General features: G+C 59.1%; 1 protein-coding gene across 3 annotated transcripts; it reads left to right on the top strand.

Moving 5' to 3' along the window:
- The first annotated feature begins 446 nt into the window (after nt 1-446).
- SEMA6B (semaphorin 6B) lies at nt 447-23,812 on the top strand. Of its 3 annotated transcripts, none has more exons than XM_037042608.1 (17): nt 447-682; nt 13,170-13,318; nt 13,464-13,587; nt 15,196-15,256; nt 15,402-15,464; nt 15,937-16,038; nt 16,434-16,524; nt 16,839-16,958; nt 17,434-17,522; nt 18,099-18,316; nt 19,217-19,348; nt 19,576-19,725; nt 20,122-20,304; nt 20,392-20,538; nt 21,277-21,354; nt 21,451-21,509; nt 21,991-23,812. In XM_037042608.1, the coding sequence occupies exons 2-17, from the start codon at nt 13,198-13,200 to the stop codon at nt 22,863-22,865; spliced, it is 2,613 nt and encodes an 870-aa protein (XP_036898503.1). In that variant the 5' UTR covers nt 447-682; nt 13,170-13,197; the 3' UTR covers nt 22,866-23,812. The 3 variants fall into 3 exon arrangements, with proteins under 3 accessions (XP_036898503.1, XP_036898502.1, XP_036898501.1); XM_037042607.1 differs by lacking the exon at nt 447-682 and adding an exon at nt 713-775; XM_037042606.1 differs by lacking the exon at nt 447-682 and adding an exon at nt 12,343-12,508.

The following is a 23,812-nucleotide window of genomic DNA, read 5'->3' as shown; positions in this document are numbered from 1 at the left end:
CTTTCTACGGGGTGACTTTGGACAAGACGCCTCAGTTTCCTCACATGTATGCTGCGCGTTAGTTAAATTTAATGCTTGTGGATTGAACAAATGACCTCATATGAAGGGGCCCGTGTAGACCACAGGGGTTCCAAACACCGCCCCATCATCCACGGGTGTGATTGGAGATGATGGATCCCGGGGATGTGAATCTGGCCAGGATGGACTGGAGCAGGAAGTCGGGGGTTGTGGGGCTGCTCAACGAGGCGCCCCACCTGGACAAAAGCAGGGAGTCTTCTCTTGGGTCTTCTCCCACCCTCTCCCCCGCCCCCAGTGCAGCGGGCCGCCCACCCGGCTCCGCCCTCCGTTCCGCACAGCCGTTACTCCGGGCCGCTTTTTGCGCGGCTCCGGCCGGGTTGGTGGGGGGAGTTGGCCGAGGGGGGGGCGGGGTGACGGGGGGGGGCGGAGGTGGCTAGCCGCGAGTCGCAGCGGCCGCCGCGGCGGGTGGAGAAAATGGGGCCGCGGCGCGCCCCCGGTCCGGCCGTCGCACAGCGCCCCCCCAGGAGTCGACGCCAGCGCGCGGGGAACCGGGGCTGAGCCCCCTCCCCCAGCGCAGCGCCGCGGCCCGGGGGCGGGGGAGCGCGCGCCCCCCACCTCCCCTCCCCACCCGGGATGCCCGGCTGAGCCGGCCCGGCCAGGACAGGTGCGCGCACCCCCCCCCGTGCCCCCCCACCCCGCCTGCGCCCTCCCGCCCTCGCGCTCCCTCCCGCGCACTCGCGGCGGCCACGGCTCGGAGGTAAGCGCCCCGGGGCGTCTGCGAGAGGGGGCTAGGGAGACGCTGCCTGGGGGTGTCTGTCGGCACTCAGCTAGAGGTCTGAATTGTTGGCTGAGGCGGCTGGGTCAGGCGCTATAATTAGTGGGGCGGGGGGCGCTGAAGACCCCACCACTGGAAGGGGAACGGATTTGGAGCCGGGAGGGTGTTTGCAGAGCACCATAACGGGAGGATCTTTCAGCAACGAAACTGGGGAGGGGGCTAGATTTTAGGTGGGGGTCGCTGTATGGAGGGTTATAATGGGGTCCAGTAGCAACGCCTTGAAGAGGCTGGATTGGGGCCTGGGGCGCTTGAATGAGGCTCCGTAATGGGGGTGTCCAATGGCACCGCAGCTGGGGGGAGCTGGATGTTGACTGGGGGCCTGTATGTGGACGTATAATGGGGGTTCTGTCGGCACCGCAGCGGGTGGAGATTTTGTCCGGGTGGGGGACGGTAAGAGACAATAATGGGGGCTCAGGGCTGCGCCGCCGAAGAGCTGGATTTGGGCCCAGGTTGGGGGTTCAGGGCAGGCAGGGGGTCTGCTGGCCAGGGATGGGGGCTGGTCCGGGGGGCGGGGCCATGAAGGCTAAGTCAAGGGCCACCTAGGACTGGGGTGGTAGTCCCAGTGCCCTGAGGCCTCTCCACCCCACTCCATGGTCAGCCACCGCACCTTGGACGCCCCTGAGCCCTCTCCAGCCTCCTGCCTGGCCCAGATGGAGTCCAGGGCCCTGGCCACAAGGGAGGGGCCGCAGTGGGGGAAGAGAGCCAGTCTGGATACCACTCGCTGCAGTGGGCACACCGGAGGGGTTCGAGGACCCCCAAGAGCTGACAAAGGGACAAAGAAAGCATCTCTCTCAGAGGGTGCCAGGCAGGGTGGGGAGCACTGAGTGTGGCCCCCTTCTGCAGGCACTGATTGGTGCCCAGAGCAGGTGTTCTGTGTCCCTCTGTCCTGCTCTCTGCCTCTGGGTGCCCTCCAGTTAGGGGCACCTCCCAGAGAGGGGTGCCGTAGAGAACCCCTGGCCCTGCCTGGGATGTGCAGACACTGGAGCTGGAAGTGTTTTTGGGAGCCCTGGGACTGGGGTACTTCCCGCACCTCAGCCCCTGGCAGGCCATCTCTGGCTGGGGTCTCTGGCATCCTCTCCCTGGTGTTGGCACCTTAGACTCTCAGACCCGAAGGGAACTGGATGTGGGCTTTGGAGGGTCTGGATTTGGATTTGAGGAGGAAGAAGGAGGGAACCATTGGCTGGGACTGCAGAAGGGACCCCCGCCCCATTTGCAAAATTGCATTTCTTCATATGTCTCTGGGTTCCCTCTGGTTCTCAAGGGGTCTGGAATCAAAGCTCAGTGACCCAGGATATCCCTTCCCCCAGGAGTTCCCCACCCCCATCCCTTTTCCTATATTCTAGTAGGCACAGTTTCTTTCAAGGGTAAAAATTTCGGATGAATCTGGGCAATTGCTGAAACCGTTTTGAGAAAATACAGGATGTGGGGAGATGGATGGGGTCACGGTAGGGTCAGGACTCACAGGAGAGGAGGTCCCAACCAAGATCTACAGGACTGTGTCTGGGGGTCAGTGGGAGGGCTCCACTGGAGACCTCTTGGATGTTGGGTAGGTTGCAGCCTGCCAGAAACATCATTAAACTATCAAGTGGCCACCCTGTACCGGTTCATTCCCAAGAGCAGATTGGGAAACTGAGGCCCAGGGAGGTGACAGAATGGGTAAAGAGGGAAGCCAAGCCTCTGTGCTCCTGGGGCTGCTAGTTGGGGTCCGGGGAAGGGTGCCCCCCCATGAAACCCAAGCGCTTTCAAAAAGGTTACCCTGGAACCCCCTCCTCTGTCTACCCTGAGTTGTGCAGAAGTTAGACCTGGAGCTTCCAATGCCCCAACTCCTCTCAAAAAAAAAAATCAACTTATGGGGAAAGGCTGGGGACTGAGCAGTACGACCTTAGACAGGTACCTAGCCTTCTCTGGGCTTTGATGCCCCAGGAGGCGCTCTTTACACTTAGGAGCTGAATGGGGGGAGATGAGGCAGAGTGAGGTCACATTGTAACGCCTGGGATTTGTAACCTCCTCTCTCCCTCCACTTCTCACCTGCCTTCTGCCAAACTGAGCACCCCAGGGCCCTCAGACTCCCCTCGCCTTCCCTGCTTTGAGGTGAGAAGGTGTCTCTAAGCCCCCAGAGGTACTGAGTCACCTAGGAGGTGCCGCTCCTCCTCTGGGCTTCAGTTTCTGTCTCTTTCCTCCGCGTAGAGAAGGTACTGGAGATCTGTGCTGTAGGAGGGTTTGGCATCTGCAGCGGCCGCCCAGGGCTTGTGACAAGGAGTTGCTGGGGTTACCTGGGACTGGACCTGGAAGATAGGAATCAAACTGTCCTTGGAAAGGTGACCCTGACGTCAGCCAGAGGGACAGGGGAGCTGGGTCCCCAGGGGCTGAAGGACATGCCGGTTGCTGCCCATCTCCTGGGATGGAGGGTGTCCCTAGCTGAACCTGGGGTGTGGCCCTGTTCTGTGTGCCTGGCCCTTTGCCAGGTGATGATGGGGGCCCAGAGAGGACTCAGCAGGGTCATGACAGGTGGAAGCAGGAAAGGCTGCCTGGAGGAGGGGGTGCTTGCCCTGGACTTCAAGGATGAAAAGGATGTTGCTGGGAGAAGAGGGGCAGGGACTCCAGGGGGAAGGAGAAGCAAGGATAGCCACTGCGTGCGGAGCTGTGGGAGTCCTGAGTGGCTGGGCTGCTTCGAGGGTGGGAGACAATGAACAATGAGGCCCGAGAGGTGACAGGGACTGTAAATGCCCAACTAAGGAGCGGGCTTTATCCCAAGGGGAGCAGGGAGCCATGGGAGGTTTCAGAGCAGGACAGTGAATGGGCAACATTTCAGACCTTGAGCAACAGTGAGGAAGAGTAGCTACCAGGAGACAGGCTCCTGGAAACCACACCAGCAGTTTGGAGGGGCGGTGAGCCACCTGTCCCGGGAGATAGGCAAGAGGGGCGGGCAGCCATCTTTCCAGAATCTTGGAAAAAGAACTCTTGTGTTGGTCAGGCCCCGGTGACCCTCCAGATTTTTTTTTTTAATTTCCAGGTACTATGGGTTTTCTGAGTTGGGATGTTTGAGATGCCATGACTATGAGACCCTAAGTCATTTAAAGAGCTGCAGATTCTCAGGCTGATTCTTCTAAGACTTCTTGGTGATTAGGGGTGACTGTGGGTGGGGCCTCATTTGGCAGAAATAGAGAAACTGAGGCTCACAGCAGCCCCGGACTCAGGCTCCAGCCACCTGCCCCAGGTCCTGCTGAAGTATCTAGGATCTGGCTGCAGGGTCAGGGAGCTCAAAGGACAGACCTCCACCCTAGGTACACCCACCATCATGAATGGGATGCGAGCCTGGCTTGCCAGAGCCAGGGTTCCATATGTGACCTAAGATGTCTGGACCTGAGCCGCAAAACTATCCTTTATTTTCGTGACCATTTGTCACCTGTCCTTCGGGGATGTCCAGACAAAGTGGCAAGCATTGGAACCCTAAGGAGATGACTTGGGAGGCTGGGACCCTCTTCTATTCCTTTGGGAAGAGATATGGGACCCCTACCAGCCACCCTCAATGACCCTTCACTGTCTTAGGACTCCAGGGTCTCAAGGTGGGCCACCCCAGGGCCTCCTGGGAGGGAAGCCATCTAGTGAGGACTACATTTCCCAGGATGCACCTTGGCCCAGGCTGAGCCAGCATTCCAAGGGCAGATCTAGGAGAGAACTTCCCAAATGCAGGAGCCCAGTAAGATTTGTGGATTCTCAGGGGAGCTCTTGTCCAAGGCAGCTGGGGAGATCAGTCACTCGGTAAATGCCCCTGGTGGCCCCCATGTACTGCATCCCATGCTGGATGACACTGGGATCCCAGAGAGGGCGGCTTTAGCTCTGTTTGGCTCTCAAGGGGGAAGGAAAACAAAGGCAAGCATTGGCCTGCGGCTACATGGGGTCAGGACCTGGACAGAGTGTGCAAAAGGAACTAGAGAAAGCAGGCTCTGCCCTGGGGATCAGAGAAGATGCACTTTGGAGAGACACAGTAAGTAGGACCATGATGAATGTGTAGGAGTTCACCAGGGGGAGACCCCGTGTTTTCCGATAGTTTCAGAAGAACCTTCTTCCTTCTGTGGAGTAAGAGCCCCCAGACAGTTGGAATAGCCACTCAGAATGACTGCCGGCAGAAACCGCTGCAGCAGTCGGCTCAGACTTTTAGCCAACTTCCAGTCTATCTTCCAGTCCACTCACTCACCCCCCTTCTCTGAGCCTCAGTTTCCCTGTCAGTGAAACATAGGTGTTATTTTGTCTCTCTTAGGCTTCAACATTTAAACAAGAGGATGCAGGCAAAATGCCAGGCACAGTCCTGTTGTTTTCCTAACTCCAGAAAAAAGGAGCTACTTCGAAAAGTAGGAACTATGGCCGGTCGCCCTGATCCCAGTGTGGGCTGTGGGTCTCTGCTCTCCTTTGATAAGCTGACAAACATTTAATGAGCACCTACTATGGGCCAGGGGCTCAGGACCCAGCCATGACCGCGGCTGACTGGGCCCTGCCCTCGTCATGCTCACAGCCTGGTGGGGATACGGATGAGGACAGGAACAGGAGAGAGAAAGCGAATCCAGTACAGTGAGTGCCCTGAAGACCATAACACAGCGGGGTGGGGGCGGGGTGATGTAGCTGAGAGGGGCAGAGTGATGGAACAGCAAGGGTGTCTCTGAGGAGGTAGCATTTGAACTGAAACCTGGAAAATTATAAGGAGCCAATCATTCAAAGGTCTGGAGGAAAAGCATCCCAGAAGAGGACACAGGCTGTTCAAAGGCCCTGGGGCAGGACTGTGCCTTGGATGTTGGAGGGGCAAGGAGGAGGCCCACATGGCTAGAGCAGAGTGAGGGAGGGGGAGAGAGGGAGGAGGGGAGGGCAAGGCGGAGATGGGGAGCTTTCACCCTGAGAGAGCTAGGAGCCCTGAGGGCTGTGGGCAGGGAAGGGTAGGACCTGACCCAGGTAACCAGAGGTGACTCTGGCTTCTGCAAGAAGGGTGGCCTGTGGGCAGCAAGGGCCAGCACTGTGGGTGGGGGTGGGGGACCGCCCTGGTCCCAGTGGGTAATGATGGGGGCTGGCCAGGCTGAGGCAGTAGAGGGGAAAAGAGTGGGTGGGTGCGGGAGATTTGGGGCTTGCTGTTGTGTGAATGTGGGGAGGGACCGAGAGCCCCTTTCTCCGGCAGTGGGTGGTGCTATGGTCGTAAGAGTGTGGGGTCTGGAACAGATGACCTGGGTTTAAACTCCAGCTTGGCCATGTCCCAGCTGTGCCACGTTGGGCACATCACTCACCCACCCCAGGCCTCGATTTCCTCACCTGTAAAGTGGTGGGAAGAACCCCCTCACCTATCCCACCAGCACTTTCTGTAAAGCCCCATAAGTCAGGGCTTGAAACACAATAGACGCTCCATAAGTGTTATTTCCCTTTAAAGGTCTAATCCCCAGGCTCTGGGGAGAAAAATGAGGCACAGACTGGGAGGCAAATCCCTCGAGGTGACCCAGTAAAACCCGGGGCCCTCACTGTGTTTCTCCATCAATTTCTCATGACTGCCCCCCAGAACCCGAGCCATTCTGCCTCTGATTCGGCCGTTCTTGCGCCGTGACTCACTAGGATTGTGGTCTACTCTGACCCCAGAGCCTTCCCTCGGGACCTGCTTCCCGCCTTTGTCTTCTTCAAGTTCATTGGCCAGGCCTTCCGTTCCCAGCAGCACTTGGCACAGCCCTGCCTGCCTCCAGCGCCACATCTCTCAGTGGTGTGTTTTCCTGCAAACCTGCCTTTCTGGCCCCACCCCATTTGGGGACCCCTGTGTCCTCCCAGGCAGGGTCTGTGAGAGGGGCAGTGAGTGGGGCAGTTCTAGGTGGGACTCAGCCTGGGGTAAAAGAGGCTGAGAAACCCCAGTGAGGGGCTGGGGTCCCCATCTGCTCTGGAGGACACCAAGGGCAGGGATGGAATCTCTTTGTCCTCCCTGAAGTGGAGCCCCGAAGGCCAAACCTTACTTCCCCCTGTCTCCCAAAACTGGGCCCCAGGACCTGACTCTACTTTCCCAACTGGGGCTGAGAGCAGATGGCCCATCTGCCCCCAGGCCTGCCCAGGACTCTGTGGGTGGCCAGCCCTCCGGCCCCAGCCTGGATTCCCCTGTTTCCAGGCCCCCTAAGGACTTGCTGGGTGTAAACGATACTTTAATTTCCTTGGAATGGGCTGGGCATCATGGAGAAAGCAGCCCCATATTTCCCATTCCTAATTACAAGTTGCTGCTTCCTATTTGCCTCCTGGTGGCCCAATTTCCAAACAGTGATTAAAATTAATTACTCGGGAGCACCCCCTCCCCATCTGGGCCGGAAGCCCCAGGGACCTGCCTTGTTCCCCATTCGAGGCCTTGCCTCTGTCGCCTGTCTCCTCTCTGGTTCCCCTAGTGGCCTGGGACAGGACAGCCTCTTTCTGGGTGTCCACTTGTTTCTCCGCAAAGGGTCCATTCAGACTATGTGGCCTCATGGCCAGATGGCATATTGTGGCCACTCCATAAATGTCAGCAGGAGGCCATATAACCACGTACTGGGGTTCAAATGCTGATTGTGTCCTTCTGTGCTGTGTGACTTTAGCCAAGTGACTTAACCTGAGTCTTGGTTTTTCCATCTGTAAAGCAGTGGTAATGGTGCTGCTCTCGGCCTCATCTGGTCGGTGTGGGCAGGGAAGGAGTTCATACGTGCGAAGGGCTTGGCCCGGCGTGGCGCACGCTGGTGCAGGTACAGTGGGGGCTCCACAGATCTTAGCTTGGGTCCCTGCTCTGCTGAACTGCTGTGGGATGGATGTGGCCCATTGTCTTCAGAGACGGTCAGCATTAGCTGAGTGATTCGTTGAGTGCCAAGCTCTTGATGCACAGTCCTGGTCGCAGCTCAGTCTCCGGCTGTGTCAGGGCTCGGCTCAGGCAGTCTAGACTAAACATACCCTTGCAACAAACATATCCCAGGGACTGTCCCTTGGATATTCATTTAGCCAGTGTTTGCTAAGCACCTACTACATGCCAGACCCTCTGCCATTGTGGAGCTGACAATTTCAGCCCTGATTCACTGAGGAGAAAGCACATCCAGAGAGGGAGAGGATGTAACCCAAGGCTGCACAGCAGTCGGTGTGGTTTATTGAGCACCTACTATGCACACCTCATTTACCCCTCGTGATAACTACATGGTGATAGTTATCATGACCGGGAAACAGGGAGGAGGGTGGAGGATGGAGAGGGATGCACTGGCTGCCTCCAGGCTTGGGGGAGAGGAGTTGTCTGGCATCGAGAGGACGTTGGGGTGCAAGGGGGTCTCTCCACAGGTCCCCATGCTCAGGGCCCCAGGGATACCTTCTGGCTGGTCAGCCAAGTTCCTAGACAGCTCCAGAGCCCGGCTGGGTTGTGACGGGGGGTGACAGAGGCAGCTGGAGGAGGCAGCTGTAAGCAGAGCCGGTAACTAGACCTGGATGGTGCAGGGGCCTGGCTGCCAGGCCAGGTTACTTGATCTCCTCGGGGACACCGGGCCCCGGAGCTGGAATCCTAGGGTGGCTGGGCTGACAAGAGCTCCTTCTATGGAACTGAAGATGGGCATCTCACCCCCATCTTCGCCATAGCAGATGGAGAAATGGCCTCTGTGCCTGGCCTGGAGTCACTGAGTTCCTGTCATGATAGAAGCCCCAAGAGTGCTAGCTGCTGGCCCAAGGTCACCCGGCAAGGTCATTTCACATACAGGGAACATGTGGACCAGGCCCCATTCTAGTGCCTTATTTTACAGAAGGGGAAAAACCCTTGTCCAGCAAAGGGGGAGAATCCCAGGAGTGCCCCCTCCGGCTGCCGGGACTTTCTTGCTCTTCCTTCAGTGGTTCCCATTACAGTGCTCTAGTGGGGGACACCCGGCCCTTCATCCAGAGCGGGGCTGTCTTAAACAGCGGTCACTGGCCACATGTGGCTGGGACTCACCTGCCAGAGAGATTGGGCTGGGCTGGGCTGGGCAATGCAGGAAGGTGGGTAGACAGCATGGTCTACAGTTAACTGGGGTCTTTGGAAACTGACAGCCAGAAAGTTATCAATGAGGGGTGTAGGCAGAAGCTTCCTGGGTGTGTCTGTGTGTACACTCAGACACACAGGCATGGGCACACACACGTGTGGGCTGCCCACCCCTGCTGGGGCACATGGGTGTCCTGTGGTTGCAGCCATGGATATGTGAGAACATACGGACGCCATCATGTACAGTGGACATCGGGCCCATGGGCCCGTGTGGTAGAAACCCGCCTGCCTGCGGACACCCGTGCATGTCGTGGAGGCGATAAGTAAAGTCGAACCAGGCAAGAGGTCTGATCTGGGGTCGACTCCTGGTGCTGGCACTTATGTCATCCACATGTAGCAAGCCATCACTGAACACCAGTAGCGGGCCAGACACTAAGGGGACATGGCACTGGCCCAGGCACCCCCAGGCTGCTTTCACAGGGCTCACATTCCGGGGGGCAGACGGGCCCTGATGAGTTGTTACATGGACACTTATTTCATTGGGGAATCAGTGCAGAAGCCGATTCTCTGAGTTACTGCACAAATAGGCGCTGGCGTTGCTAGAATGCAGGCTCTGGGCCTGGGGCTCTGGGATGAGGCACGGACTCTGCATTCCCGTAGCTCTCGAGTGAGGCTGAGGCTGAGGCTGCTGGCCTGAGGACCACACTCGGAGAAGCAAAAGGTCTAAAGGACCCTTTGAGAGTGTGATGCCAGGTCAGGAAGACATGGGGAAGGAGAGGCTACTGGAGTCCAGGGTGATGGGGGTGGGGGACTCTCTGAGGAGGTGGCATTTCATCACAGATCTGAAATAAAGAGGGAATCTTGTGGGTATCTGAAAGAAGAGGCTTTCTGGTATGGGAGACCAGCCTGTGCAAAAGTCCTGGGGCAGTACTAATGGAGGAACGGCAGGGAGGCCCGTGTGGCTGGAACGAGTGAGCAAGGAGGAGAGAGGGAGGGCATGAGGGCAGGGAGGGCAGATGAAGACAGGTCATGAAGGGCCTTGTGGGCCACTGGGAGGACTTGGGCCTTTACCCCAAGGGAGATGGGAGTCTAGGAGGGCTGTGGGCAGACTGGTGACATGGCCCTGACGTAGGTGCCCACATGGGCCCTCTGGTGGCTGCTGTAGGGAAAACAGGCTGGGGGGAGCAAGGGCAGGAGCTCCGGGACCAGGGTGGAGGGGGTTCTGGACTGGTCCACGTGGGAGATGATGGGGACAGACCAGGGAGAAGACTGGGAAGGAGAGAGAATTCTGGATGAATCTGAAGATAGAGCCCACAGGACTTTCTGGCAATGGATGTGAGTGTGAGAGAATGAGGCTGCGAGGAGCAGGGTGCTGGGGCAGTTGGAGAGTGACTCCCGGTGCGGCCCGAGCTCCCAGCAGAAGCAGGCAGGATCCAGGGAGCACTGGCTGGGTCAGGGGGCATCAGCAGTAAGTCAGCAGTTCAACTTGGTGTGTCAGTTCAGCACCTGCCAGTGAAAACCCCGACAGGGTTCGTGTTTTATCTGTTGTTCATTTTCGGACTTACCAGCTGATACTAAAATTTATACTGAAGCCCTGGGTTCCACAAGTAACCCAGACAGCCTGGCCACAAGGTGGAAGGAACAGTCCAGAAGGGAATGCAAACCTGTGATAAACTTAAGAGTAACACAGGCAGTGGAAGACCTGGGAAGTCGGTCCAGGGGCCACGTGACAGTGGGAGGGGATGAAGTAAGGCAGCCTGAAGGACCTTCCCCCTCTGCCTCAGCGTCCTCATCCGTACAATGGGATCACCTGCCGCAACTTGGACTGACGGTTAAGGGCTCAAGCTGAGAGGCCCAGCCACAGCGTGAGCCCTTCTAGGTGGGAGCTACCACTTTATCAATTTTTGAGTGTCCGCTCCCCTATGGGCATGTCCCAGGGCTGCAGGCGGGAAGCTTGCCCCCTCCACAGGCACACAGACATGTGGGCACATGGGTGCCCTGCACGCCATGGGGTGCACAGGCTGGCTGCACACTGCCCTGCCTGGTGGCAGCTCCCGGTGGCCAGGTGCTGGGGCAGGTGGTGGGGTGGCTTCCAGGCAGGCAGGCGCCGGGCGGCTGCTAGCAGGGGCGCCTCAAGTTTCATGGAGAGAAGCAGATGGTCGTAGGGGAGCTGGGGGAGGTGCTGAGGCCTCTGGTCACCCCAGGTGGGTTGGCCCTGCGGTGGCCCAGACTCCCCAACAAGAGGTGCATATGGGGTTCAGTGTGTAATATTGTCAGAATAACTAACATGAAAAGACACAGCATCACTTCACGCTCAACAGGATGGCAACTATCAAAAAACAAAACAAAACAGACGCTAAGAAGCGATGGCAAGGGTGCGGGGAAATGGGAACACCGGCACCACTCCCGGGAATGTGAAGTGCAGCAGCAACTGTGGAAAACCATGTGGCAATTCCTAAAAACACAAAAGAACCAGCCCCAACTGGCTGACTGGTGTGGCTTGGTGGGTTGGGCGTGTATCGCAAACTGAAAGGTTACCGGTTCGATTCTCTGTCAGGGCATGTGCCTGGTCCTGGGCCAGGTGCCTGATTGTGAGTGTTACTAGAGTTGATGTTTCACTCCCTCTCTTTCTCCCTCCTTTCCCCTCTCTCTAAAAACAAATAAAAAGAAAATCTTAAAAAACCAACATAGAATTACATTATGATCCAGCAGTTTTACTTCTGAGTACCACAGCATGGCCCATCCACACACCGGAATATTATTTAACCTTAACACGGAAGTTCTGAGCCCGCTGCTACATGAATGAACCCTGAGGACATTGTGCTCAGTGAGAGCAGCCAGACACAGAAGGACAAACGCTGTGCGAGTCCCTGTGTGAGGTCCCTGGAGGAGTCAGATCCACAGAGACAGGAAGCAGGTGGTGGGCATCAGGGGGCTGGAGGAGGGCACAGGAGTTAGTGTTCAATGGGGACAGAGGGTCAGTTTGGGAAGGTGAAAAAGTTCTGAAGAGGATCGTGGCGGTGGCTGCACAACCACGTGAATGTACGTAATGCCACTGAACAGTACACTTAAAAATAGTTAAGATGGTAAATTTTATGTTATACATATGTCAGCACAATGTAAAGACTGTCTTTTAAAAATGGCACAGTGCAGACAGAGCACCCCAGAGGTAAGGGTTACCTGGGCGGGTGTCATAGGGAGCAGGGTCAGGCAGTCAGTTGGGGCAGTGGTTGTGGGGGCTGAGTGCCAGGCAGTGTGGGCTGGGGTCTGGACCTTGGATCGTGGGGAGGGAGGCGTGGGTCCAGGGAGGAGGTGGGGAAGGAAACTCTTAAGGAAGGAACGCCAAGTCCGTGCACACGTGGGATCCAGGCATCCTCTGAGTCACAAATCCTGGAAGTTCAGGGTCATGGAGAGGAAGTCCTGGTGCTTCATGCAAGGCCTTCCTGTTTTGGCCCCGAAGACCAGGAGGCAGTCACTCCAGGGCCAAAGTTCGTCACCACCTCCACCCCCAGGGGCTCAGAATTTCCTACGAAGCCAGGGTGGGGCTGGGGGTGTCCTTGCTGCTGCGATGGGAGACTTGAGGCATGGAGCTTGCCGGGACGTCTCAGAAGGACGAGGATGTGGGTTTCTTATTCAGGACCTCTGAGCTGCACCCCTTTCTGGAAGGGATATGGAGGGCTAGGTTCCAGAGGGTGAGTTCTACAAACATTTCCACCAACAGATCATCACTCAGTAGCGGGGGCTGTCTCCACTCCACACACCTTGAAGGTTCTTTAAATTCCCTGGAGCAGGAGCGAGAGGCCCCTGGAGAGGTAGTGAGACACCTGTCACAGGGGTACAGGAGCAGGGGACAGAAAGGCTGGACTCCAGAGGAATCAGACTTGCCAGGGTCTGTGAGGCCCCTCACCAGCCGAATACCCTCTGATTCTAAAGTACTGCAATTCCCAGGTTGTGGTGTATAAAATACCAAGAGCCTTTGAATTTTCTTGAGCCTTCCACTTTAAGGTAGTTATGTTTTAACTCTATGTTTTGTGATTAACTTGTTAATATCTTTTGAAATGTTGTATCTATTATTAGTAGTAAAATTATTTAATATTTGAATTATTTAAATATTCTTATTAATTTTTGTTAGAAACTGTTTCCTCAGCTTTCACTATATGTGGTCAGAAAGTTGCCCTGGTAATTAAACAAGTGCTGGTATTGTTGCTGTTAATGCCATGATTGTTGTTAGTTTAAATTATTATCGCAACGGAATTTTTTTGGGAATGGACGGTCCCGGGCGCTGCGGCTTGTGAGCGCCATCTGGTGGCGGATGCAGGCCACGCCGCTCACTGCCCCACCTCTCATCTGCAGGTGTCACCCCCGTCACCCCGACCTCGCCATGCGGACCCCGCGAGTGCCCCCTCCCCACCCGGCCCTATTGCTTCTGCTGCTGCTACTGGGGGGTGCCCACGGGCTCTTCCCCGAGGAGCCGCCGCCACTCAGTGTGGCCCCCAGGGACTGTGAGTGAGGATCCCAGGGCAGGGGCATCCCAAGGGAGGGTCTTGCTCCCCGACAGCCTGCTGCCCCCACTGCCCCAGGAGCTCACCAGGCCCACTAGGCCGGCTCACCACAGCCCTGAATCGCACCCCCCTTTCCCCTCCCCAGACCTGAACCACTACCCCGTGTTCGTGGGCAGCGGGCCAGGGCGCCTAACCACCACAGAGGGCGTCGACGACCTCCACATCCAGCGGGTCCTGCGGGTCAACAGGACACTGTTCATCGGGGACAGGTATGGGGTCTGTCTGGCAGGGTGTGCTGGCTGCAGGGAGCAGGCGGAGCCTTTGGGGGAGTTTTCACGATGGGCTCGTTATTTGGCTGGAATGTGAATGTGTGTGCCAGGAGTGGCGATTTTAAGGGTGCTGAAAACTCTGGGTGTGGTTGGAGCCGGGTGCTTACTATGGTGCGTTAGCGGATGGGGACAACTGTTTGGTCAGAATTCAGCGGGTGCCTCCAGATTCGAAACCTGAATAATGAGGAGTCAGCCATGAGAAAATCTGGTGGAGAGGGAGACATCCAGGCAGCAGGCACAGCCAGTGCCAAGGCTAGGGTCAGGCCTGGCCTGTTAGAGGCAAGAAGCCTGTGTGGGTGGAGCAGAATGAGTGAGGGCGGGAGGTGGGAGGTGAGAACAGGGAGGGGACAGAAGCAGGTTGGTTCAGAGCCCCCTGGCTTGAGGGGAAGACAGGTTTTCACCTGGAGGGAGGTGGGAGCCCTAGAGAGCTGTAGGTAAAGGGAGGAAACCTGATTCAGATGCTCATATTCGCCCTCTTGTGGCTTCTTTGGGGAGAACAGACTCTTTGCATAGGTTGGGGAGAGCAAGTTGGGAAGGGACTGAGCTGGTCCAGGTGGGCGGTGGTGGGGCTGGAATAGGGTGGTGGCCGTGGAGGGGGTGAGAAGTAGGTGAATTCCCAATAGACACTAAAGGCAGAGGAAACAGTATTGGCTGATGTGTTGGATGTGGGAGGGAGGAGAAGAAAGGAGTTGAGGGTGACTTCCAAGTTACCGGGTGCACCCTCAGAAGGACAGAGCTGTAGAGGAAGTTCAGAGGTGGAAGACAGGGGGAGGGAGGTAGCAAGTTTGAGTGGACAGTCAGGCTCAGAATGGCCACACTGCATGTGAAATGCCCGTGAGCCCTCTGCGTGGTGACGGTAAGGGGTGGCTGGACCCCGAATCTGGAGCTCAGAGAAGGCCCAAGCCGGTAACAGGACCGCAGGCATTGTCATGAAGGTGTGTAGTCAGTATTAGAGTGGACAAGGCCATCCAGGAGGGGTGTGGGTGGGGAAGGGAAGAGGCCAGAGAGAGTCCGAGAAGTAGGAAGGAAGCCTGGTGAGTTTGGGGAATGGAGGTCCTGGTGAGAATTTAGTACCCGCGGGGGTGGGGCGGCACATACCTGGGCCAGCACGTACCTGTGGCGGTCAGACACTGGAGAAGACAGAGACGATACTGCTGTACTTAGTGTTCGCTGGTCAGTGGCCTTAGCCAGAGCAGGTTTCCGTGACACGGGGGGAGGGGGGAGCCCAGAGCAAACGAGAGGTGCTGAGTGGGGCACCCCATGTAAGACTCGGGCAGTGTTGGGGGTGGCCCCAGGCCTCAGTGTGTGAGCCTGCGGGGGCTCGTTCCGCACGTGCATGTGCGAGAGCTTGGGAGTCTTTCAGGGCATGGGGAGACGCGGCAGGCCACACCCGTGAATGTGAGGGCGTGTTCGGTGTTGGGGTTGCTCGTGGCAGAGGCGTTGTCATGCCCTGCATGTCACATGTTGGACACCACGTCTGCCACCAGGAGAGCGGGACGTGGTGGGGGTAGAGGCCCTTCGGCCTCACTCACTGCCCCCCTCCCTCAGGGACAGTTTGTACCGAGTGGAGCTGGAGCCCCCCACCTCCACGGAGCTTCGGTATCAGAAGGTGAGCAGGGGGCCCAGGAGAGAGGGGAGGGGCAGCGCTCAGGGCTCGCACCAGAGGGGCTTGACATTGCACCGAGAGTTCGGGCCTACCCAGCGGGGGTTCCAAGAACTGCTGGGTACCCATCATCAGCTCCCTGTGTCCCCAGAAGCTGACCTGGCACTCCAACCCCAGTGACATCAATGTGTGTCGGATGAAGGGCAAGCAGGAGGTGAGTGGGCCCCGGTCACACCCCCAATCAGCTACGACCACGCCCCAAGCCACTCCTCAATGTAGCCGGCCTACCCAAGGCAATATCTGCCTCTCCCTTCATCCCAGACCTGGACTCTGGTGGTCTTATTGCCATGCCCAGAACCTAGCCAGGACCCCCAAATGGTCCTCAGTCACGACCACGTCCCTAGGTCTTGCCATAGCTCCACCCCTTCAATGGCAGCTGATGGGGAATACCCTGGTCCTGGCCCCTCCCTTAGTCATGGCCAGGCCCCCATCCGGCCCTCTTTTAGCTGTGTCCATGCCATCCCCGTGAGACTTAGACACAACCACACCCCTGCCCATCCCTGTAAGTCCTCACCTCAGTCCTGGCTCCCTCTCTGCTCTAGCCACCTCCTGTTAGGTCCCACAGCCATGACCACGCCCCCCATGGGACCACGCCCACTTCTGTATCTCTTCCCTCCCCACTCCAGGGTGAATGCCGAAACTTTGTAAAGGTGCTGCTACTTCGGGACGAATCCACCCTCTTCGTGTGCGGTTCCAATGCCTTCAACCCCGTGTGTGCCAACTACAGCGTGAGTCTCCGCCCTTCGAAGCCCTGGTTGCCCCAGGTCCAACCTGCCCTCCATTGGCCGCGCCTTTTCCCGACCCACATATCCTCTCACAGGAAGCCTTAGTGGATATGCTCTGCCAGCCTCCTCCCCCAGAGCTCAGGAGGCTTCCAAAGGGGGCCTGTATGGGGTCAGGGAAGCCCTAGTGACTTTGCCTATGACCCAGTTATAGGATTAACCAGAATCGACTGTTAGACCCATTTACAGATCAACAAACTGAGCCCCAGGGATGTTAGGTAACTGGTCCGTCACATGGCATCCAAGGTGGAGGCAGAATTCCCCTTGGAGTGGAGGTGTGGGGGCAAGGGGGGCTGCCAGGCTTGGCCAGGAGCTGTCACTCAGGCCCTGTCCCCCTGCAGATAGACACACTACGGCCTCTTGGGGACAACATCAGTGGCATGGCCCGCTGCCCATACGACCCCAAACACGCCAACGTCGCCCTCTTCTCTGGTGAGTGCACCCCCACAGCCCAACTCTGCCCATCTGACGGGGCCCTAGCCCCAAGCGAGGCACTGCCTCTTCCACTCTCAGAGTTGGGTCATTTGGAAGCAGCCGGGAGACTGTCTCTTCAGCTGTGGAACAGGCAGAATCTCAGTCTGGGCTCAGGGTTCAGTGAGATCAGGGGCTCAGCCTGGGCTCAGCCTAGAGGCAGGGCTCTCTTTGTCTCAGGGAGGTAGACTGAGAGCCTTGGAAGACGAAGTTTTGACCCGCACTGCCTCTGGCCTCTCGGTCCCTCACCTGCTTCCCCCATTACCCTTATGCAGAGGGAATGCTCTTCACAGCCACCGTTACCGACTTCCTAGCCATTGATGCCGTCATCTACCGCAGCCTCGGGGACCGGCCCACTCTTCGCACAGTGAAACACGACTCCAAGTGGTTTAAAGGTTGGATGGATAGTCATTGAATCCCCACCACCACCCCACCATAATAAGAGTCCCAGAGGAGTCAGGGAGGGGACTCCCATCTCATCTTTGGGACCTACTGGCCTCTTTAAAGACAAAGCCAGAGGAAAGAGTGACGTTGGATCTAAAGTAGAAATTGCTGGGAATGGGTGGCTCCAAAGCCCCAAATGGAGCTACAAGACGGGTACACAGTCGGAGCTCAGCTCTTTAACACGGGAGGCGGGGAGGTGACCAGAGCAGTAGATGTTGCTGTTTGTGGAGGGTGGACACAGTGATTTTAAGATTCTGACACCCCTCCCCTCAAAACCCCCAAAGTTTGAGTGTTTTCTCTTGCCTGGGTAATCAACTGATATCCCCCCTTCACCGTAAAAGCAGCCACCTGGGCTGATGTGTTCTCAGCCCCGGAAGCACCCTTTGTCACGCCAGGGGCTGGGTTCTGACGCCCCCTCTCCTACAGAGCCCTACTTTGTGCACGCGGTGGAGTGGGGCAGCCACATCTACTTCTTCTTCCGGGAGATTGCAATGGAGTTTAACTACCTGGAGAAGGTAAAACCCTAGTCTCCCCTCCCAGAGAGGCCCAGGCAGTGGGGCGTGGAGCTGAGAGGCATCCATTCATGCACACATCTGTCCACTGACTATCTTTTTCATCATCTCCATCTCCCTCAAAGCTCTCACGTACCCACACATCCATCCACTAGTCCGCCTGTCCTCTCACTCCTCCTCCCTCTACCTGCCCGTCCATTCCAGCAGCCAGACAGACGGTGCCCAGGCGGCCTTGGCCAGTCCCTTCCCTTTCTGTGTGCCTCGCTTTCCCGTCTGTACAGCGGGGAGGTCAGTAGGCCCTCCTTGGTAGAGCTTTGGGAGGAAAGTAAGAGATGATGGGAATCCGTGCCAGGTTCACAGTGAACCATCGTGAGTGTGACTCTGACCACAGTTCTCGCATTGCCATGACCCTCACCGTCACCCCCACATTTCCACTGGGGAATCGGTGCCCAGGAAGGCACAGTGGCTGGCCGGGACCCCACGGTGAGCCGGGGCCAGGCTCCTTCCTCCCAGCCCGAGTGGTGGGCGTGTGACCTTTGGGACACAGGGCTCAGGCCTGCCTGCCCACTGCCGTGCCAGGTGGTGGTGTCGCGTGTGGCCCGGGTGTGCAAGAACGACGTGGGGGGCTCCCCGCGTGTGCTGGAGAAACAGTGGACGTCCTTCCTGAAGGCGAGGCTCAACTGCTCCGTGCCCGGGGACTCCCACTTCTACTTCAATGTGCTGCAGGCCGTCACGGGCGTGGTCAGCCTGGGGGGCCGGCCCCTGGTCCTCGCCATCTTCTCCACCCCCAGCAACAGGTCAGTGGGTGTCCAGGGGGCAGACGGAGGGCCCTGGGCGGACATGAGTGGAGAGGCCCCGACCATGACAGAACAAGGCCACACAGATCCTCCAAGGCCTGTGGGTCCCAACCTGGCAGAGGGGGGACATCAGCATCCACTGCCTTGAAAGGAGGGGTTCAGAGAGAGCCACCTGGAGGAGGGGACATTGGAACTAGGCTTTCGTGGGTATGAGAGGGAGGAAAAGTGGAGATTGTGCCAAGTTGTAGGAACAGTGTGCGCAAGGCTGCAATGAACTCGGTGTGTTTAAACAATAGGGAGGAGCCCATATGGCCAGAATGGAGGGGGCAAAGGGGAAGGTGGGCCGTGTGAGGGCAGGGAGGTGGTGGTGCCGGGAAGGGCCTGGGTTTTGCCTTGGGAGCACGAGGGAGCCGTAGGAGAGTGAGGAGCTGAAGAGGGGATGGGTTGTGAGGGGCAAGAGTGGTATCTGGGAGACCGAACGTTCAGGCCAGCGGCGGTGAAGGCCAGGATGCTGTGGTTGTGGAGGGTACACGACCCTGTCTGAGCACTGTTCAGGAGGCAGAGTGACTGGATAGGGCAGGTGGGTGGCATCTCTGGCCCAGGGGACCACACATCTGACAGCTCCGGAGGACAAGGACCCTCCACACAGGACCCTCACTGCTCCCTTTCGTCCGACCTCCCCAGCATCCCAGGCTCTGCTGTCTGCGCCTTTGACANGGCCAGGATGCTGTGGTTGTGGAGGGTACACGACCCTGTCTGAGCACTGTTCAGGAGGCAGAGTGACTGGATAGGGCAGGTGGGTGGCGTCTCTGGCCCAGGGGACCACACATCTGACAGCTCCGGAGGACAAGGACCCTCCACACAGGACCCTCACTGCTCCCTTTCGTCCGACCTCCCCAGCATCCCAGGCTCTGCTGTCTGCGCCTTTGACATGACACAGGTGGCTGCCGTGTTTGAAGGCCGCTTCCGCGAGCAAAAGTCCCCCGAGTCCATCTGGACGCCTGTGCCAGAGGATCAGGTGCCACGGCCCCGGTGAGAGTCCCCTCGGTCCTGAGACAGGTTCCTGGGTGGGGTGCTGTGGGGACAGCACCCCACCCAGGGATTCCCAGGCAGTTGTTTAGCTGTTGCCAAGTTCCACCATCCCCATTACACAGATGAGGGAAACTGAGGCCCTGGGGGTAGGCAGTAGGTCCCCTGGAGAATCAGAGCCCCTGTATGGGGACCCCCAAACTGCCCTGACCACCCTCTCCTCCCCGCAGGCCTGGGTGCTGTGCCGCTCCCGGCATGCAGTACAATGCCTCCAGCGCCTTCCCCGATGAGATCCTCAATTTCGTCAAGACCCACCCCTTAATGGATGAGGCGGTGCCCTCCCTGGGCCACGCACCCTGGATAGTGCGAACTCTGACACGGTCAGTCCCCAGGCATGACTGGGGTCCCGTGGGGCCAGAGGGTGAAGATGAAGGCCCAGGAGAGGGTGGCGGGTGGTGGCGGGAGGACAGGGCTGACTGAGGACACGAGGGGAGGAGGGGGAGCAGTGGTGGAGACGGTATGCATGCAGCTCTGGGACGGACGGGAGATGCACAGAGAGAGACGCAGAGGGCGGGGGACAGAGAGGGACAGAAGGATCGAGAGATTCGGGGTGAGAGAGGCAGGCCCAAGTGCAAGCCCAGTTTAGGTCTGTTTTGGAGGAGGGCAGTGTGGACCCGTGTAACCACACCTGTGCCCACATTGTCCGTTGTGGGGGTTGTCTCTCTGTCTGCCCCATGGGGCTGGGGCCAGACTGACCCCTCCTGCCCTGGCCACAGGCACCAGCTGACTCGAGTGGCCGTGGATGTGGGCGCTGGCCCCTGGGGCAACCAGACCGTCGTCTTCCTGGGCTCCGAGGTGGGCACTGTCCTCAAGTTCCTCATCTGGCCCAATGCCAGTGCCTTGGGCACCTCTGGACCCAGCATCTTCCTTGAAGAGTTTGAGACCTACCGGCCAGACAGGTGGGGCCTGGCAGAGGCCAGGGGTCGGGCCAGTGGGCAGGGAGATGGGACACAACCCTTGAGTCTTACTACTCTGCTCACCTCCAGGTGTGGACGATCAGGCGGCAGCGAGATGGGGCAGCGGCTGCTGAGCCTGGAGTTGGATGCGGCCTCGGGAGGCCTGCTGGCGGCCTTCCCACGCTGTGTGGTCCGTGTGCCCGTGGCCCGCTGCCAGCAGTACTCAGGGTGCATGAAGTGAGTGCCCCCGGGCCCACGGTGGGGGTGCATGAGGGACCGAGGGGAGAGGAGCACAGCAAGAGGGGAAGAGCTGAGCTCAAGTTAAGGGCCCAACAGCATTCTGACTCAGAAGATGAGCAAGGCAGAAGGCGGAGCATCTGCAAAGGCCCTGGGGCAGGACCGTGTCTGGGGTTTTAGGGGAACAGGAGACGCCTCTCCATGTGACTGGAGAGGAGTCAGTGGAGAAGGAGGTGAGGGCAGGGGCAGGACGGGGCAGGTCATGCAGGGCTGTGTGGGCCACGGGGAGGACTTGGGCTCTTACCCTGAGGGCGGTGGGCACAGGAAGGGTGGAACCTGCGTGACATTTTTAGGAGCAGCAGGAGCAGAAACTGGGGACCAGGGAGGGGGCTCTAACAGGGGTGGAAAGACCAGACGCAGAGTTCTGGCGCCCCTTGAACCCCGTGTGAGCCCCCCCGTGTGAGCCCCCCCGTGCTGAGCAGCCCGCCTGCAGCCAGGGCCCTGACAGCAGTGGTGCCTGAGCCCAGGCCCTGCCCGGTGCCCAGCCAGCTCTGCTGCTCTGGCAAAAGTGAACTTCCCTGGGCCTCTGTTTCCTTATCTGTAAAACGGAGATGCAACAGCACCCACTGCAGAAATTTGTGGCCAGGATGCCCAAAGCTCCCGAGCCGATAAGCAGGAGGAGGCACTGTGTGAGAGGCTGTGGCTGACCGGCCTGCGGGGGGCCCTTGTTTGCTCTAGGAACTGCATCGGCAGTCAGGACCCCTACTGCGGCTGGGCCCCGGACGGCTCCTGTATCTTCCTCAGCCCTGGCACCAGGTACAGGAGGAGAGAACAGTGGGGGGGGCTCCCCACCCCTTCCCCCGGCTCTGGGAGAGGAGGGTCTGCTCACTGTGCCTGTCCTGCCCCGCTTAGGGCCACCTTTGAGCAGGATGTGTCCGGGGCCAGCACCTCAGGCCTAGGGGACTGCACAGGTAAGTCGGGGAAAGGGAGGAGAACTGGGGGCCCTCCCCGGGACTCTCATGCCCTTGGCTGCCCAAGTCCAGATGGGTGGGGGGCTGGCTTTGCAAGGGCAGGGGGGCCCACTTCCAGGTAGGAAGGTAGGTGAGAGACAGAGAGAGGCCAAGAGACAGATAAATGGACAAACTGAAGGGAGAGACAGATAATGAGACCCAATAGATGCTGGAGACAGATGCCAAGAAACAAATGGACAGGCGGGCTTTGAAGTGACAGAGACACAGCAGGACAGTCAGATGAGCAGACCTGGAGAGGACAGACAGACTCCAGAGAAACAGAGCCTCTGGGAGACAGACAGGCTTTGGAAGGGACAGAGATGTCACAAGGCAGACAGACTTTGAGAGGACAGACAGATGGGCAGACAAGCCCATCTGAGGTGGCCAGAGGTGTGGACAGAACCGTCCCCCAGCCGCCCCCTCACACAGCTCTCTCGGCCAGGACTCCTGCGGGCCAGCCTCTCGGAGGAGCGTGCCGGGCTGGTGTCAGTGAGCCTACTGGTGACATCCTCGGTGGCGGCCTTTGTGGTGGGTGCCGTGGTGTCGGGCTTCAGTGTGGGCTGGTACGTGGGTCTCCGAGAGCGGCGCGAGCTGGCCCGCCGCAAGGACAAGGAAGCCATCCTGGCCCATGGGGGCAGCGAGGCTGTGCTGAGCGTGAGCCGGCTGGGCGAGCGCAGGGCAGGAGGTCCTGGGGGCCGGGGTGGGGGTGGCAGTGGAGCTGGGGGACCCCCAGAGGCCCTGCTGGCCCCCTTAATGCAGAACGGGTGGGTCAAGACCACACTGCTGCAGGGCCCCCATGACCTGGACTCCGGGCTGCTGCCCACACCCGAGCAGACGCCACTGCCCCAGAAGCGCCTGCCCACCCCACACCCCCACACCCTGGGCCCCCGTGCCTGGGAGCACAGCCACCCCCTGCTCCCAGCCTCTGCCTCCTCCTCCCTGCTGCTGCTGGCCCCTGCCCGGGCCCCCGAGCAGCCCCCTATGCCCGGCCGGGCCTCCCACGGCGACTTCCCGCTCACACCCCATGCCAGCCCAGACCGCCGGCGCGTGGTGTCAGCACCCACAGGCCCCTTGGACCCAAACACAGCAGCCTCCGACAGTCTCCCTCGGCCCTGGAGCCCCCCGCCCACGGGCAGCCTGCGGAGGCCAGGCCCCCAGGCCCCAGCAGCCGCCGCCCTGCGTCGCACGCACACATTCAACAGCGGCGAGGGCCGGCCAGGTGACCGTCACCGTGGCCGCCACACCCGGCCCAGCACGGACTTGGCCCACCTCCTCTCCTACGGTGGGACAGACAGGACTGCGCCCCCTGTGCCCTAGGCCAGGGCCCCCCGACGCCTCGGCTGTGCCAGCCACGGGAACAGGAGCAAGAGACCAGGCCCAGCTCCGAGTGGGTGCTCAAGACCCCCACCCCAGCGCACAGGGGGCACGGGGGGCCTCCGCCACATGGAAGCACAAGGCTTGGCCCCCCCACCCTGACCCGGGGCCATGGGACACTAGGCGGTTTGGGGGGCGGGCGCGGGAGGATGTGCTATGGATTTGAGGTTGATCATCTGTGCGTGGGTTTGGGTTTGTTTCCAATTTGCGTTTTATTTTTGCAGTTTTCTACCCAATTGCACAACTCTGTTCTCGGGGTGGCGGCCAGGGGCTTGGAGGTGGTGGGATGAGGAGGGGGCCACAGCTGCAGACCCAAGTGCCCCCCCTCCAGGTCCCTCCTTGACCCAGGCTCCTGGCGTGTGTGAGTGTGTGTGTGTGTGTGTGCATGCCGTGTTTGTGTGTGAGGGGCCGGGAAGGGGAAGGAGGTGTGCGTGTGGATGGCTGTGAGGGCTGCTATCGGCGTGTGCGTGGGGATGGGCACTCATGCTGGGTGCGTGTCTGTGTGTGAGTGCAGCGGCCTCAGTGGCCTGGGCATTGGCTGAGCCAACGCAGGGGCTTCCAGAAGGCTGGGGGTCCTCCAAGGTGCCGGATAGGAATTTGAGGGGAGACAGTGAAAGGGTTTCAGGCAAGGGGGTCCAGGAGGGCCTGCCCATAGGTCATACTGGCAGCAGCTGTGTACGGTCTAGGGAACAGCAAAGGCAGGTGGGCCCCCCTGTAAATATGGCCCCAGAGTGGTCAGAGGGTCCCACACCACCTGTCCCCTGTGACCTCCCCTTTGACCTCCAGCTGACCCTGCATGCCAGCTGAGTGGCCAGCTGAGGCCTGGACCCTCTCTGGAATTTGCCTCCCCAGCCCCCTCCCCATCAATAAAACTGTTTACAACCACCGGC

Source organism: Sturnira hondurensis, unplaced genomic scaffold (genome assembly GCF_014824575.4).
Source record: "Sturnira hondurensis isolate 20B ecotype Veracruz unplaced genomic scaffold, ASM1482457v3 Scaffold0003693, whole genome shotgun sequence".
NCBI lineage: Eukaryota > Metazoa > Chordata > Mammalia > Chiroptera > Phyllostomidae > Sturnira > Sturnira hondurensis.
The sequence above is the reverse complement of the archived record's forward strand: the minus strand, read 5'-3'. Positions and strand labels throughout refer to the sequence as shown.